This window comes from Zootoca vivipara, chromosome 17 (assembly GCF_963506605.1).
Source record: "Zootoca vivipara chromosome 17, rZooViv1.1, whole genome shotgun sequence".
In the NCBI taxonomy this organism is placed as follows: Eukaryota; Metazoa; Chordata; class Lepidosauria; order Squamata; family Lacertidae; genus Zootoca; species Zootoca vivipara.
The window spans coordinates 39,978,845-39,994,871 of record NC_083292.1 but is presented as its reverse complement, the minus strand read 5'-3'; the positions used below and the strand labels follow the sequence as shown (position 1 = coordinate 39,994,871).

The 16,027-nt window shown below is 45.5% G+C and overlaps 1 protein-coding gene across 1 annotated transcript; it reads left to right on the top strand.

The window, feature by feature from the left end:
* The first annotated feature begins 2,745 nt into the window (after positions 1-2,745).
* On the top strand, positions 2,746-14,795 carry LOC118076540 (acyl-coenzyme A thioesterase THEM4-like). Its single transcript, XM_035099379.2, has 7 exons — positions 2,746-2,795; positions 3,428-3,631; positions 6,692-6,851; positions 8,598-8,763; positions 9,506-9,616; positions 11,304-11,428; positions 11,538-14,795. Exons 2-7 carry the CDS (start codon positions 3,506-3,508, stop codon positions 11,594-11,596), a joined length of 747 nt encoding a protein of 248 aa, XP_034955270.1. The 5' UTR covers positions 2,746-2,795; positions 3,428-3,505; the 3' UTR covers positions 11,597-14,795.
* The last annotated feature ends 1,232 nt before the right edge of the window (positions 14,796-16,027 follow it).

Here is a 16,027-nt window from a genome sequence, read left to right as displayed (position 1 = left end):
ATAAACTACAGTTCCCAGGATTGCTTGTGGGAAATCGCGTGTTTTAAAGTTATGGTGTGTTAAACATGGCTATGGCCCTCACTCGAGAGGCTCCATATCCTTTGGTTTGGGGGGCCCGAGACTCACCATCACCACCGCAATCTTCCATCAGTCGAGCAAGGGAACAAATGATCGCAGCTTTACCCTTCCAAACTGAGCCTGACTTATTTTTTGCTGTGCTGGAATTACAGCAAAAAGTAATATAACAATTCAGCAAAAACAGGATGCCAGGAGCTGAGGCATCGTTATTAAAAGTGTGGGCAATCTGTTGAATCAGGCAGCCCTACAACGACCTCGTCCTGATGCTGTCTGAGGCCAGAGGTCTAATGTCTTGGCTGCACCATGTCAGGTAGTGGTGGTGGGAATGCACACAAGCACACACACATAAAAGTAGCTTATTAGCACGTCAGGATTTGAAGCCCTGACCTGCTAATTTTCTACATGCAGGGGTGCTTTATTTTCTTTACTGTGTGCAGAGATGTACAATAGTACCTTGGATCTCAAACGTCTTCGTTCCCAAATGATCGAAACCCGCAAGTGAGTGTTCTGGTTTTCAAACGATTTTCGTAAGCTCAATGTCTGGCGTGGCTTCCGCAGCTTCCGATTGGCTGTAGGAGCCGCGCTTTGGTTTCCGAACGTTTTGGAAGTTGAACGGACTTCTGGAACGGATTATGTTCGACTTCCAAGGTACGACTGTGTTCCATCATGTCTCCTGTGTTCGAAACTCCCGTTGTTCTAGGCACATTTTACAGCAGGGAATTTCATTAGCGCAAACAGTTTCTGAGCTCTGGGCACAGTACTGCACCTAAGATTTAAGTTTAAAACGGCAGAGTGGAAGGAAAGGACCTTTTTCTGCCTCCCCACTTCCAGCTACTCTCTGAAGCCTGGAGAGGAGACCCTCTTAAGAATATTAGGGGGGTGGGCAGGGGAAGGACACTAGACCATGTGAAAAATGAACGTAATATTTTAGCTGCAGTTCATTCATTTTCAGCTTTGTAGTCTTGTTATTAAAAAAAAAAAAGTGTGCCTACACATTCTGTTGTTGCACCCATAACCTCAGTTTAAGGTGCCAGTTAGCTCCTAGCTTTCATATCTCAGTTTCTAACACTGCATATTTCCCCCTGCCGTCCCTGAAGCACCATAGCCCAGACGGGGCTTCCAAGAGACGCAGTGTGGATTTAATGCCAGGGCTGCAGGCAGGACAAGTTGCCAAATGAAGCATTAAGAATATAAAAATATATTTACTGGTATCCCTGTTACACAGTGTTCTTTTTCCCCCCCTTGTTCTTTTTTGTTCCCTCCCCGCCAGTACAGTATTTGATCACGTTCCTGTTGCTGAGCAGAGACAGTTTTCTTGCCATCCGCCCTGAAAGCCCTGGAAATAAATGTCAGGATCAGAGTTGGCAAGAGCACCATTGTTAGGCTGTCTAGAGTTAGCAGAACAGGCCATGCGCAGTTTAGCCCAATTGCTCCCTCTTGCGTCTGAAAAAGTAGAAGTTTCAGGGCAGGCAAAAGAAAGGACTTGTTCACAGTGCACTCCCTAAAAAAAAAAACAACAACTGTGGAACTCCCTCCCACCTTAGACAGGGATGGTACCCAACTTGGACGGCTTTCAAAAGAGGAGCAGCCAAATTTAATTTCCATTTCCTTTCACTTTTGAATTTGTATACTGTACTGCCTTTTTATATTGCGATGCACAAAGAGGTTTGCATGCTGACAAAGCAACAAAACACAGCAAGAAGAGAACTTCCTCTAGGGCAGAACCCGATCCGTAGAAGTCCTAGAACTGTAGAGTGGGAAGTGACCCCAAGGGCCATCTAGTCCAATCCAACCCCCTGCAACGCAGGAATCAAGCATTGATGGCAAATGGCCACCAAACTAGGCTTAAAAACCTCCAAGGAACGAGAGGGAGACTGTTCCACGGTCAGAAAGTTTTTTCTGTATGTTTAGTCAGAATCTCCTTTCCTGTTACTTGAAGCCATGAGTTCGAGTCCTACCCTCGGGAGCAGGAGAAAACAAGCTGGCTCCATCTTATTTTATTATTACCACCCAGTGTGGGTAGGGCATAAATTATAAATAATAGGATTATTATTATTCTATCTGAAGGTGCCTTTCCTATCTCCTCTCAGTCTCCTCCAGGTTAAACACCCCCAGTTCCTTCAACCATTCCTCATCAGGCTTGGTTTCCAGAACCTTTGATCATCAACCTTTGACTCCCTCCTCTGCCCAATGAAATCTCACCCAATGAAAACTAAAGAATCTCTCAGAAATTAGCATAAAAGACATGAACTGGCGCTCCAATCAGCACCAGGTATCAGATGGAAGGGCGGGCAAAGTGGAACAACCTCTCATTTCGAAGCCTCGGAGGAAAAGATGGAGGCGCCTTATTGGCTTTTACAATTTGATTGACAGGACGCAGAGCCAATGAACGATTGCTCTCCCTCCCTCCCTCCACCCCGGGCGCCTCTCTCCGCGTTGTCATAGCGACAGGCGGACGAGCGGGAGGTGCGTGAGTCGCTTGCGCACGCGCAGTGCCGCAAAGCGTGGCACACCTCGCCGCGGGCTCCCCTTGAATTCCTGTCGCCCGGAGAAAGAGCGAGAGAAGCACGTGGGCGCATGCGCAGAAGCACAGCCTGGCTTCCTCTCCCCCCACACCCTCGGGAGGGATGGGCGGAAGTGATGTTAACGGAAGTCAGATGCCGGCTCCTGATACTGACTGAGGAAGGAGAAGGTGAGAGCGGAGAAGGAGGGAAGAGGTAAAGTTTTCTGCGCTGCGCCCGGAATTTATTTTGGGGGGGGGGAGGGGATATGGGTCAAAGGTCAGAGGAGGGGCAGTGGAGTCAAAGGGGAAATGAATATTCACGAGTTAATGTTTACCAGATTATATGTTTTATTTTTTATTTTTCTTTATTTTTTCCTATTCCAATTTTTTTAAAAATATACATTTATACAACACTCTCTGTTTTTGTTTGTAACAAAAAAGAAAATGAGGGCAACTGAAGCAAAGGTACTTTGTATACCTCACAATACACATGACACTACAATGGAAAAAAGAAAGAAAGAAAAGGGGGGGGGAATAAAGAAGAAAAAAGTAGTTGAGGTTTTAAAAAAGACTTCCAAACATTCTCATTGTACGTTATCTGTTAAATACACTTTTACCGCACAGTTACTTTTTTCTTCTAGTTTTTATCGTATTTCTATGTAGATTGTCAATTACCTTTATATGGTAATTGGGGTATAATTATTATTAAGAGGGTGAGGCTGCCAAGTCCTCTGCCCTCCCTCCCTAGTCAGAATCCAGCATCCCTCCGAAGGCCAGATGCCAGGAGAACCTGTGAGGTTTGCGTTTCCCTTGCCAAAGCATGACTGAGCCCATCTCCCTTGGCAGGTGTCATCCCTTCCAGCCGCATCATGATGGGCAAGAAGAGCAAGTGAAGCTTATCCCCGAGACGCGTACGAGTCGATCATGCTGAGGAGCTTCGCCCGGCTGGCTAAGGGGCTCACTCGCTGGGCGGGCCCCAGATGTGTTCCTCCAGGAGCAGCATCTCGAGGAGTCTTGCCTTCTTCCCAAATACCGTTGTGGAAAGCCGCAGTGAGTATAGAGTCATAGAGCTGTAGATTCGGAAGGGACCCCAAGGGTCATCTAGTCCAACCCCCTGCAGTCACAGTGTACATGAGGTGGATGTTCTTTGTGGCTCTGGGACACTGACGTTTTAAGCCATCATCTAAATGAGATCCACCAAATGAGGTCAAATTTGGGTTCATTTAGATGACGGCTCAAAGCTTGGCCTTTTGCCTGTGCTTTTGGGCACAGAGACTGCTGCCCAGCTCTCTGATTTGCTGTGTTTTTATTGGTTTTCTTTTAAATCTGATTTTTATGATTTTATTGATACTACTCCCCTACCCTGCAATGACACCTAATGTCTTTCTCCAGTTCTGAGGAGAAGCACTTTTTATCTGTCACAAACATAGCACCCTTTATGCTCTTGTCACAGCCTGACTGTGCTAATAGCACTGTGCTGGTAGCAGGATAGGTGCTTGGACTCGCTAAGTGCAGATTGCAGCAGCTCAGGGCTGTGTACACAACCTACTCTTAAAGCTCACATCTTCCCTTGACATAATATTGGAGTCTGTAATTTGCCCATCACAGTATTACCATTTCCTGCCCCATTAACAAGCTGCAGTTTCCTGCATTCTTTGGGGAAAGTCAGGTGCTTTAAACGTATGTTGTGTATTCAGACAAGGTATCAATTTTGAGCACTAGCAAGGCCAGTTTCAAAGAAAACAAGTTAATTGGGGGAGCTGAAGTTTTGCCAGTTTTTTCGTAGCTTTCATGTCAGCTGGGGCTGACAGGAATCCAGCAACATCTGTAGAGCCAAAGATTCCCCACCCCTGTTGTAAATAAAGAGATTGTGCTCTCGTGCAAGATCGGTGCTGTATCGAGTGTAAAGTCCATGTCACGTTATTGCGCACTGTGCATTGATGTGACTATAAGAGTAATCTAGGCCAGAATCTCTGAACACTCTTGCCCACTTGCTCTCAGGTTTTCCTAATGAGAGCAGGTCAAACTAGTGCCTCCACTTTAGTCATGTTGGTGACTGCTAAAAACATATTGTTTAGACCAGGGTTTCCCAAACTTGTGTCTCCAGCTGTTTGGGGGCTACAATTCCCATCATCCCTGGCCACTGGTCCTGCTAGCTAGGGAGGATGGGAGCTGTAGTCCAACAACAGCAGGAGACCCAAGTTTGAGAAGCCCCTGGTTTAGACAAGCCTATCCAAATGCTTATAACGTTGAGGGAATTTTAATTTTTGCATCTTTTTAGATGCAATCTTGATTTTCTTGTTTGTATTTTTTACAATCAAGTGGAGTTTAATTTTTATAAAATAAATAATTACCACTGAAACTGGCTCAGAGCCAGCTGGGGCAGAGTGTCATCTTAGCTGTTTGCCCACTGCGTCAGAAAGCAGCCTCCAGCCTTTGGTAGTGATTCACACCCACACACCCAGGTCTATCTCCACCCATCCAGCAATCATGTAACACAGGCACATCTGTGGTAGATCACTGGCTCCCCCCAAAGAAGCTCAACAAGTTTGGTTCCCCTAAAAAAAGCTCAACATTTTCACCCTTCACCCCCCAAAACAGGCTGTCCTTCCTAAAGAAAGCTCAACAACTTTGACCTGAACTCCCCCAAAAGGGGAGTAGATCACTGTCAGTCTTTAACTCTGTGAGTAGATTGCAGTCTCTTGGGAGTTGGCCACCCCTGATGTAACACATAATAATAATAATAATAATTTTTATTTATACCCCGCCCTTCCCAGTCAAGACCGGGCTCAGGGCGGCTAACAACAAATAATATCAACACAAATATAAAAGAAACAATTCAGTTAAAACAACAGAATAATACAATGTTAAAATTCAATTTTAAAATTAAAAATCTACGAATAAGATAAAACCATTATAAATAAAACCTTAGGGGAGGGTAACCGTGGGGTCAGACTGCCTCAGTCCAAAGGCCAAACGAAACAGCTCTGTCTTGCAGGCCCTACAAAAAGATGACAAATCCCGCAGGGCCCTAGTCTCCTGGGACAGAGCGTTCCACCAGGTCGAGGCCAGTACTGAGAAGGCCCTGGTCCTGGTCGAGGCCAGCCTAGCCACCTTGTGACTCGGGATCTCCAATATGTTATTATTTGTGGACCGTAATGTCCTCTGTGGGTCATACCGGGAGAGGCGGTCCCGTAGGTACCGTAGGTACATGGGTAGGCAAACTAGGCCCGGGGGCTGGATGCAGCCCAATCGCCTTCTAAATCCAGCCTGTGGACGGTCCGGGAATCAGCGTGTTTTTACATGAGTAGAATGTGTCCTTTTATTTAAAATGCATTTTGGGGTTATTTGTGGGTCATAGGAATTCGTTCAATTTCCCCCCCAAAATATAGTCCAGCCCCTCACAAGGTCTGAGGGACAGTAGACCGGCCCCCTGCTGAAAAAGTTTGCTGACCTCTGATGTAACATCATGACTTTACTGTGTACTATTATATTCTAATTATTGAATATTACTTTATTTGAAATAAGTTACTCCAATTTAAAGTTATGTTTTATTATGACTTATTATTATAAGGTGTGTGTTCTTCGCTGTATACTTTGTTGCTGTAAACCGCCTTGTGAATAGTAATATAGGAAGGAGGTATACAAATTAAAAAATTAAATTAAATCAGCTGTCCATCATTTCCATCTGCCCCCTACTTTCAAGGACTTTCCTTTGATATGTTGAAAATGTTTTGGTGTTGGTTTTTTTTTTTTTGCTTTCTCATGCTTAGGTGCCTCCCACTTTTGGCCTCTGCCCCCCCCCCAAAACCTGGACCCTGGAAGATTCAGAGTTTGAATGCATCCCTCAAGCTGAAAGTGGTTCTCTACCCCTAGATTAAATGTATTCAGCAGCTGATGATAGTGCCAGGGGCAAAAACTGGAGCTGGGCCTATACCTAGGAGCTTTGAAGGGTGGGAGAGCAGGATGGGAAGAAATCTGTCTGAGTCACCGGTGGAAAATGCAGTAAATCACAGGTTATGTGTTTGGTGTGCTATAACCTGGATCCTTATCCCCTCTTTTCTATGCCCCTTCACTTCCCTAGCTTACGTACATTCCCTTTCTTTTCAGGCACTATTCCATGAGTCTGAGCAGGCAAAGGACTATTCCATCCCCAATGCCAGCTGGAGTCCAGAGATGGTGAATCAATTCAACAGGTTCATGGCGATGGCAAAAGACGGAACGTGGAAAAAGCTGCCTTCTTATAGGAATGTTGTAGAACATGTTCCAGGCAAGGACCTCTTTTTCATTCCTTTCTCTCTCTCCTTGCTAAAACCTTTGCCACCAGCCTCTGTTTCATCCGGAATACCAGGGATGGCGAACTGGTAGTCCACTGCATGTTCTTTGATTCCAACTCCAATTGTTCTCGTTCCGTTCTGCCCAATGTTAGATTTGGGCTTCTAGTGTTGTATCTCCTTTCCCTTGGAATCACCCACCTCTTAAATACTATACAGGCACCCACCAAAGACCTTCCGTTTCCAAGAAGCCATTTAAGTAGAAATCTTTCCCAGTCTGTATCTCTGCTGGAATTGATTTTAAATAGTTGTAAATATGTTTTTATTTGTTTTATTCATTGCATTTGTTCCCTTCTGTGGACTCCAATTGTTTTTGTTGTGTTCTGCAGAATGTTGGAATTGGGCTTCTATTGTTGTGGCTGAAAGGGGGGTTGTTGTTGTTGTTATGTGTTTGTGTTTTCATTTTGTACCTCCCTGTGATTTTGGGGTGAAGGCTGGCATATCCATTTAATAACTAATAATATTTAGTGGGCGCCTTAAAAACCATTCATAAGGTGCCTGTCTGAGCAGGCCAGTGGCAGGAGCGAGCAGGAAAGACACCTAAAAGATAATTGATAAAACCCCTCCCTGGTCCCTCTTCCTCTTTCCCAGGCACCAAGAGTGGGTGGGTGTTTCTATGCCTGTGTCAATTTGCTTGTTCTTTTGGATATCTGCCTGCAAGGAAGAGAGAGTGCAGATTTGAGTGGCGCTGCTTGATGACTGGCTGAGTGGATACACTGTTGTGTGGCCCAGATCCCGCAACAGCAGACTATGGCACATGTGGTGGTTGGACCACTGGGGCACCCTATACCCCAGCCACATGGAGTTGTAGGTTAGGCACCGCAGGAAACAGACCTGTGACTCTCGCCCAGCATGCAAACCTGTGGGAGGGGAAGCTTCTCTTGGTGAGCAAGGGCCGGAGGGAGGGCATTGGTCGTAAAACTACCATCTCACACCTGACAGTTTGAGATTGGATGGTGGTGCTAGGAAGTGCCCGGGTAGTCGGGAAGATGCTGCCCCAATTTCATCAAGGTGGCGTGGAGAACCAACTGGGACGCAGAGGCCTAGGTGCAGTGCCAGATTTACATATAAGCTAAACAAGCTATAGCTTAGGGCCCCATTCCCTTGGAGGTCCCACAAAAATTTAAAGGGGGGGGGGAAACTATGTACATTTCCAAAATATAAGATAAAAAACAAATAAAATAAAACCTACATACAGCAACAGTGTTTTGTGTTGTGTAGGCTCCTATGATGTACGTTATGGTCCCCCAATCATTTTAAGTTAGAGCTTTATAATTATTTCACTGTTAATATGCTTCTTCTTAATTGTATTTCAGTTCAACAATTACTTTGATCAAATACATATTTTGTGATGTGCAAATGGCTTTAGATACCTATTAGGTCCATAAATTACCATATGTATAGCATATATTCAACACAAAAAAATAGCAAGAATTTATTGTTGACAAAGGACAGCTGGACATATTAAGGGCCCCATTACCTTCAGTAGCTTAGGGCCTCATAAACCTAAATCCGGCCCGGCCTAGGCGTTCTGTCCCTGCCCCCCATGCCAGCCCTCTCGCTCCTCCAGAAGTGCCTGGTAGCCTATCCATTGAGCCCTCTGATTCAGTGGTGCTGTAACGGCATGCAGGTAAGTCCATAATAAGACCGTGGTCATTCATGATTTGATGCTGCTCCCACAGTAAGGATGAGGCAAGGGAACGAGCTAAAGGAAAGAACCAGCCGTCTCTTCCTCAGGAACCTCGACGAGGAAGGCATGGGCTTCGAATATGCGATGTTTCTCAACCCGTCGGAGAAAAGGATGGTGTCCATGTTCCAGCTTGGTCCCTACCTCGAGGGGCCTCCAGGGTAAGGACTGAACCAGGAACTGTGAACCGTTTTCTAAACCATGGGCCCTTGGAGGTGTTTGAGTGAGTTTGGTGGGCACCATCCACCTGGCCATTTCCCTGTGGCCTTCCCTGGATCACCGCTCCCAATCCACCCCCAAGATAGAGAAATTGCACATGTATACCCCTCAATTTTCCAAGGGATGTGGGTAAAAGCAGGATGCGGTGGAATTAATTTGAGGCTGCAGAGGTTCAGGGGCATGGCGGCCTGGGAGAGGGCCTTCCTAAGTTGTGGAACTTCCTCCCCACAGAGGTGCACCTGGAACCCTCATTACCTTGCTTTTGGCAAATTCTGAAGGCCCGCCTCTCGATCTTGGCCTTTGATACCTGAGAGGTGTGTTTTCAGGGCGCACCGCCCTATTCCTGTGGCTGTGATCTGTTTTAAATGTTTTGAATCTTGCATTGTTGTAACCTCGTTCTGGGACCTGTTGCTTAAGGGTGGGTTATAAATTCAGTAATAATTATTCCAACGATAATGGCAATATCCCTTCTCCCGTAACAGTGGGCAAATGTATCGCCTCTTTAAAAAGGCAGTCCAGGAGTACCTGGTATCTCCACTCCTGCTCTGGGACCTCGTGTCTCCCTCAATCCACGCTCTCCTGCCTCCAGTCCCATGCGTGGGAGTCATCTTTGCACATCATCTTCTTTGTTTCCACAAAGGTTGTGTGATTATTTTTTAAAAAATAAACTTTCCATTTTTACAGGTTTGCACACGGCGGCTCCATCGCCACCATCCTCGACACCGTCCTTGGGACATGTGCCATCTTCGTTGCTGGCAGGGTGTTGACCGCAAACCTCAACATAAACTACAGGAGGTGAGCAAACCTGCCTTTGTAGAAGTCAGAACTTAGGAAATTGGCGCATGATCAGCATAGGTCATGGGTTTGATTTGAAACACTCTGCAAATTTTTCAACACATTTGGCAAAGCAAGAGTCCATTCAGTAATAAGAATTCTGGACATTTGAATAGAACACATACTCTCCTCGGTTCTTATTTAAATTTCTCCAAGGGCTGTCTGATTTAAAGTTGACTCAGCTACAAAATACTAGTACTAGTACAGCAGTCTGCCTATGCTACTCTGAAGTTTTTCTATTCTAAAGGTGGCAGGCTGGTAATTCCAGCCCTAAAAGTCTATCTAGGGGAAGTAGTAGCTCAAATGCAGAATGGTATTGAGATCTGGGGGGAAAATCACAAGAACTGAGAGGTCCAGAGGAACAGGTCTTCTCTGCAGTGGCTCCCCATCTGTGGAATGCTCCCCCCCAGGGAAGTTCGCCTGGTGCCTTCATTATACACCTTTAGGCACCAGGCAAAAACGTTCCTTTTTAATCAGGTCTTTGGTTGATTCGATTGACATCCTATGCCCTTTTAAAGTTGGGGGGGGGGGGGTTGGGGTTGGGATGGGAGTTATTGGGTTGTTATTTTGATTATGATTATGTATTTTGTGGTTTTTTAATTTTTTTATTTTATTCTGTGAATTGCCCTGAGACCTCTGTGTATAGGGCACTATAAAAGGGTCCTGAATATGCCAGAGGACCATTTGCCTAGATTCTGCCTGGAAAAACAGTGGAAGAAGGGTGGTTGGGCCTAGCTAGTATAAGACTTGCTAGCCTCAAGAAACCTGACAACAGGCATTTTTGTATTCCCTGAAGTTAAAAGACTGCTCAGGGATTGGCTCTGTAAGCAGGATAATGGGCAAGACTTATCCTGAGGCTTCTATATCTCAAAATTCTCCCACTGGTACCATTTGCTGAAATCTAACCACACCAGAGCTCAATATTTGCAAACAATTACCTTTGCTTCCCTGAGAACTGCTTTAAGGCTCTCCGCTTTCAAACAATGCCCACGTCAGTCTTAGGTGGAAGATAGAAGAAAGTTCCAAGGCATTTAAGATTCTGTATATGTGGGGCAGGTGAAGTAAAATTCCTTCCCCATTACATACTCCATTGCCAGCTCCATCAAAACCCCAGAAAGAGATTTTTTTGAACAGATGTTGGCACCACTACAGGGACAGAACCCTGGAGTGAAAATATGTTGACTGTTATCTGACTGTGACCCGCTTGTCACATATAAAACAGACTTATTTGCAAAAGCCGCTAAAAGTATTTGTGCAGAGGATTCATTAATTGAATTTATTGTAAATGGTTGTTTATTTATGGATCTTCCTTAATAGGTTTTATTGGAGTTTCTCATTTTGTAACTGGATATGTAATGGCACTTAGTCAAACACAATAAATAAATAAATAAATAAATAAATAAATAAAATAAAATAAATAAATAGTTGAGGGAAGATTCAAGATGAAATGTAATCAGTTTTGTTTGTTTATTTGGAAAATTTAATAAAAAACTATTTTTAAAAAAAATGTTGAGGGGTTTTTTAAAATCCCACGTCTGTTTTGGCTGTGGATTTGAATTTTAATAGATATATAATGGTTTTATATGTTTTTATTGCTGTTTTATTATTACTAACCATTTTGGGATAAAATAACATCTCCCCCCGTTAGTCCTATCCCGCTGGGCTCCGTAGTCTTGGTGGAGAGCAAGCTGGACCGGATAGAGGGCCGGAAGGTGTTTGTGACTGGGCATGTGCAGAGTGTCGATGGGCAGACGGTTCACGCAGAGGGCACAGGTAATGGCTTGGTTCTTGCTATCGTTTGCTGCTGTCATTGGTGCTACGTTAAAGCTTTCACACAGCATTTTATTTTATTTCCCCCCCCCCCCTCCTGCTTCTGTTTTAGCTCTCTTTATCCAGTTCCAGTTAAAGGACTCCATCCAGCAGCAAGCCTCTTCCAAGTAGCCACCCAGAGGAAGTCCAGTCCTTTCCCCTGAAAGCTGGTCATCTTGAACAGGTCCAGTCCAATGCCCAGCCTTAAGCACTTGAGCTTAGGGAAACCGACCTCCGCAAAAGCGTTGTGGCTCCCTCCTGAACCAAGTCTGCACACTTTGGCAAGCGTGCATTTCCTCTTTGCACGTTTGACTGCAAAGCGTGTCCTGTCTTCTTGGCCAGTATCTCCTCAATGTAGCCCTAGGGCTGTTCCTGTTACACAGAGCTCTCAGAGCTGAACCATGGCAGCTCTTTCAGAGGCCGTTCTCCACGATGCAGTATTGAACTTTGAAGCAGTGTTTCCCGGCCTTTGCCAAGCTATGCTAGCCTGCTATCAACAAGGGGTTTCCACTTCCTCCCCTGTTCACCTGTCTGCCTTCGATTGCCAACAACCCTCCTCAACTTGTCCAGAAAACACACCACCTCTTTCAGGAAGGAACCTTGCCTCTTTACCTTTTGGGGAAATGCTACAATCCTGGAAACTGGTTCCTGGGAAATCTGGATCTTTTCTGCATACAAGGCGGTTGGTTCTTCTGGAGAAAATGATTTCAGCCAAACAGTGTTGTCGTTGCAGCTTAACCAGACTCTTGCCTCTTCCAGGGCACATAGGAAGGTGGAGTTTTTTGTATATAGGGCAAGTTTATCTATATATATAATAAGCAGAGTAATATATAATAAGCAGAGTAATATATTTGTGGGGGGGGGTGTATGTGCTGATGTATGTAACTCATAGCACCATGGAAAATACTTTCTGTAAAACAACTTATCCAGCAAGCTCAGGCCAACCTCTCACTATGCTTCCCATAGCAGACCTTGCCCTTTTTCAAACACCCACTCATCAGCTCCACTCATACCCATGTGCTGTTCTGGTCACTTATCAGGTGGTCTAACTATTGGTGGGAAAACCTGGCCAGATATGTCCCATTTTTGAACCGGAGTAAACAGGGGTGTTTTCTGGAGTCCAGGCATGTAGGGTGGTATCCCAGCATTAGCCCTACCCAAGGTAGGCCCATTGAACTCAATGGACGCGGCCAACGCAGGTCTATTAATTTCAATGGTCCCGCTGTGAGTAAAGCTTGGTTGAGTGCAATCCATGCCTACCTTTACATCAGAGGTGTTAGTGCCCTACAAGAAGAGGAGCATTGCCTGCTGTTCTCTCCCTCTCTCTCATACACACAGGGATAGATCATCTTAGCTGGTGGAAAGCAAACACTCTTCATACAAATCAAGGCCAGGTACAAATCATAAAAATCTGTAGTGACAACACACGCATCTTTCATAATAGCATTTTACTGGAAATTGCTGGGTTGTATATGCCTTGTCTGTTTTCATGTAGTACCGTGTTTTCCTAAAGGGGCATATTCTCTTCCCCTTACCTTTTAGTCCCACGAATACTCAAACTGAGCTGATGGCTTCCAGAAATCACAGGAGGTGTGCACTGTGCACTTTTTATGTGTCTGGGCTGAGCGTCACACATACAAACCCTCAGCCAGTCTTCAGCTGGTGAACACATGTTCAGAGCGTCCTTTTGAGCCTGTTGATACAAACAAAAAGTGCCTATAAAGCTTCCATGTAAGCCGATATTTCATATTGAAGCTTCTTCCTCTAAGTTTTTGAGGGGTGCAGCCAAGGGAGCTCTTCTACTGGCTTTCTAATAAGGCAGGTGTGGGGAGCCTGTGGCCCTCCAGTTATTGCTGAACTCCCACCATCCCTAGCTATTGGCTATATTTGCTGGGACTGATGGAAGTTGTGGTTCAGCAACATCTGTAGGACCAAAGGTTCCCCACTCCTGATATAAAGGAGACCTGTGCTTCCTCTCCCAATCCCTCCCTCCCTATAAACCTTAAGAGCTCGTGCAGATCAAATATATTTAAGCTCCCGCTAGGGTGTTTGATGGGGCCTAGTCCAGGCATTCCCAAACTTCGGCCCTCCAGATGTTTTGGACTACAATTCCCATCATCCCTGACCACTGGTCCTGTTAGCTAGGGATCATGGGAGTTGTAGGCCAAAACATCTGGAGGGCCGCAGTTTGGGGATGTCTGGCCTAGTCCTTCCATAGCATTCTAGCAGTGGTGGAAATGCATGAGTGTTTTTTACCATTTAAGTATGCAGTGAGGCGTCATTGCACTTCACCTCCCATCACCCCTATGCATGATGGGAGTTGGAGTCCACCGCCATCTGGATGGCCTCATGTTGGCTGACCCTGACTCACAAGACGTTCTTTGAAAGGAATTTGCACCACATGGGGAGAGGGGCTCTTGAGATCCTTCTCTGTCCTTGGAAGCGCACTCTTGTCTCTCCCCTCCTGCCCACAGCCAACCACGTAGGAAAATGGTGGTGTAGCAAATGCTATTGCTAATCAGAGTAAACCCATTGTAGTCAATAGATGTGCCAAATTTAGGGTCACCCTCAGTGGGTCTGCTCTGAAAAGAACTTAGTTGGATGCAACTGTAGGTTGGAGCAGAGAAAGAAACATTCAGTGGTTTTTAGTGAGTGACATTGGGGAGCATTTAAATGGCTACAAAACATGGAAGGTTGCTTCCTCCTCACACAGTCTTAGGTGTATGCCAGGTTGGACTAGGGACCCCATCTGCATGTGTTGTATTTTTGTGTTGTGGAGCACCATCCAAAGGCTTCAAGCTGGGACACAGATCTCTGGTGTGTGACCACAGCATTTGTGATAGGGAGTGTTGCCTATATACCCACCACCTGAAAAATGCTTCTGCAGCAACATTGTAGGAGCCTTGGGTCGTGTAATTTTCCCAGGGAACCCAACTTGCCATAATGAGGGTATTGGGGATCATGGGAAAATTCATTTCCCTGGTACCTTTTGAATGGAATTCTATACATCGTTGGACTGGGGACAGAAACCTCACTCCCAACCAGTAGTGGCAGAGCAGCCAGGCAGAAGATTTGAGAGCTCAACCCTGGATTATGGGGGAGAGATTAGACTTCTTTGTTCTGCTGCTGGTGTCACTTGGGCTTGTCAGGGAATGAATTTGGTTCATAGCTGAGGTTGGCAAAAACTATTCTACTTCGTTTGGAAGCTGCACGGTCTGTCAAGCTCAATTAAAAATAAAAGGGGGGCAGATTCATCCATAACTACTTGGCTATCTGTTAACTCTTGTGGCACTTTGCTGAGTATTCTGGAAAACAATGTTTGCCAAAATAAAGGAATAAAAAGCTTTGATTGGTTGGTGTGTGTGTTTATGTTTTTTGCTCAGAAGGAAAAATTTCCTTGCTTGCTCAGTCTGCCAAAGACATTGGGTCAACTGTGTTTCAATCAGACCAACAGTGCATCTTAACAGAGTTCCCAATGTTAATAAATCACCACCAGCTTAGTGGAAATGTGCCCAGTTTCTTTCAACATTTCTTGGGTTTCTCTCCCAACTCAGAACTTCTGGATTGGCTTAGACTTTCCAAGTTGTTGGAGTGGGGGGTTATGTGGTAATGCTAGTTTTTGCATTTTCAGGACATGCAGTTTCCAGTAGAGGCACATTAAAGGTAAAGGAACCCCTGACCATTAGGTCCAGTCGTGACCAACTCTGGGGTTGCAGCGCTCATCATGCGTTATTGGCTGAGGGAGCCAGCGTACAGCTTCCGGGTCATGTGGCCAGCATGACAAAGCCGCTTCTGGCGAACCAGAGCAGCACACGGAAATGCCGTTTACCTTCCTGCCTATTTACTTGCACTTTGACGTGCTTTCGAACTGCTAGGTTGGCAGGAGCTGGGACCGAGCAACGGGAGCTCACCCCGTCACGGACCCACAGCGCCACCCGCGTCCACAGAGGCACGTTAGGTCAAAGCAAAAGCCAGAGAAGAGCAGGACCTTGGACAGGTCCTAAGAGGATCCAACTGGTCCATGCTTTGTCTGCAGAGAGCCAATGAAATCCTGATTATGGGCTGATGAGATCTGGATAGGCTCTGCTTCCCTGGAGGAATTGGCCTGGTTGGTTCAGGGAAGGCATTATGAGATGGAGATGCCACCACCAAGAAGCTTGAGGTCCCCTGCCAGTTTTTAACTTTGTGAATAGATTGCAGTCTCTTAAGAGTTGGCCACCCTGGACTAGATTACCATCTTGGTCCTTTCCAACTCTACAATTCTATGATTCTAAGTCACAAACATCCTCCCAGTCGTCTTTAAATGGATGATCCCAAGTTCTACATGGAGACGGAGACAGTCTCCCTCTCTCCATGGCATTCAAATTTTGTTATAAACCACTGCCATATTCTCCCATATGAATTTATTTCCCCTCCAGCTTTAATCCATTCCAAACTGCATCTATTATTAATGGGAAAAGGGATCACGCTTCCTGATCAATGTCACACACACACACAAACCTGGGTTCTTTCTAAACTTCTCAATCACCAGCTGATGAATTTCCCTTCCAACCTTCAGGTTAC

Bases quoted from the DNA above. Each gene is read 5' to 3' on its own strand.
- LOC118076540 (XM_035099379.2), top strand. From the start codon at position 3,506: ATGCTGAGGAGCTTCGCCCGGCTGGCTAAGGGGCTCACTCGCTGGGCG. The intron at 8,764-9,505 runs GTAAGGACTGAA...CCATTTTTACAG, and splicing joins TACCTCGAGGGGCCTCCAGG to GTTTGCACACGGCGGCTCCA. The intron at 9,617-11,303 runs GTGAGCAAACCT...TCCCCCCGTTAG, and splicing joins CTCAACATAAACTACAGGAG to TCCTATCCCGCTGGGCTCCG.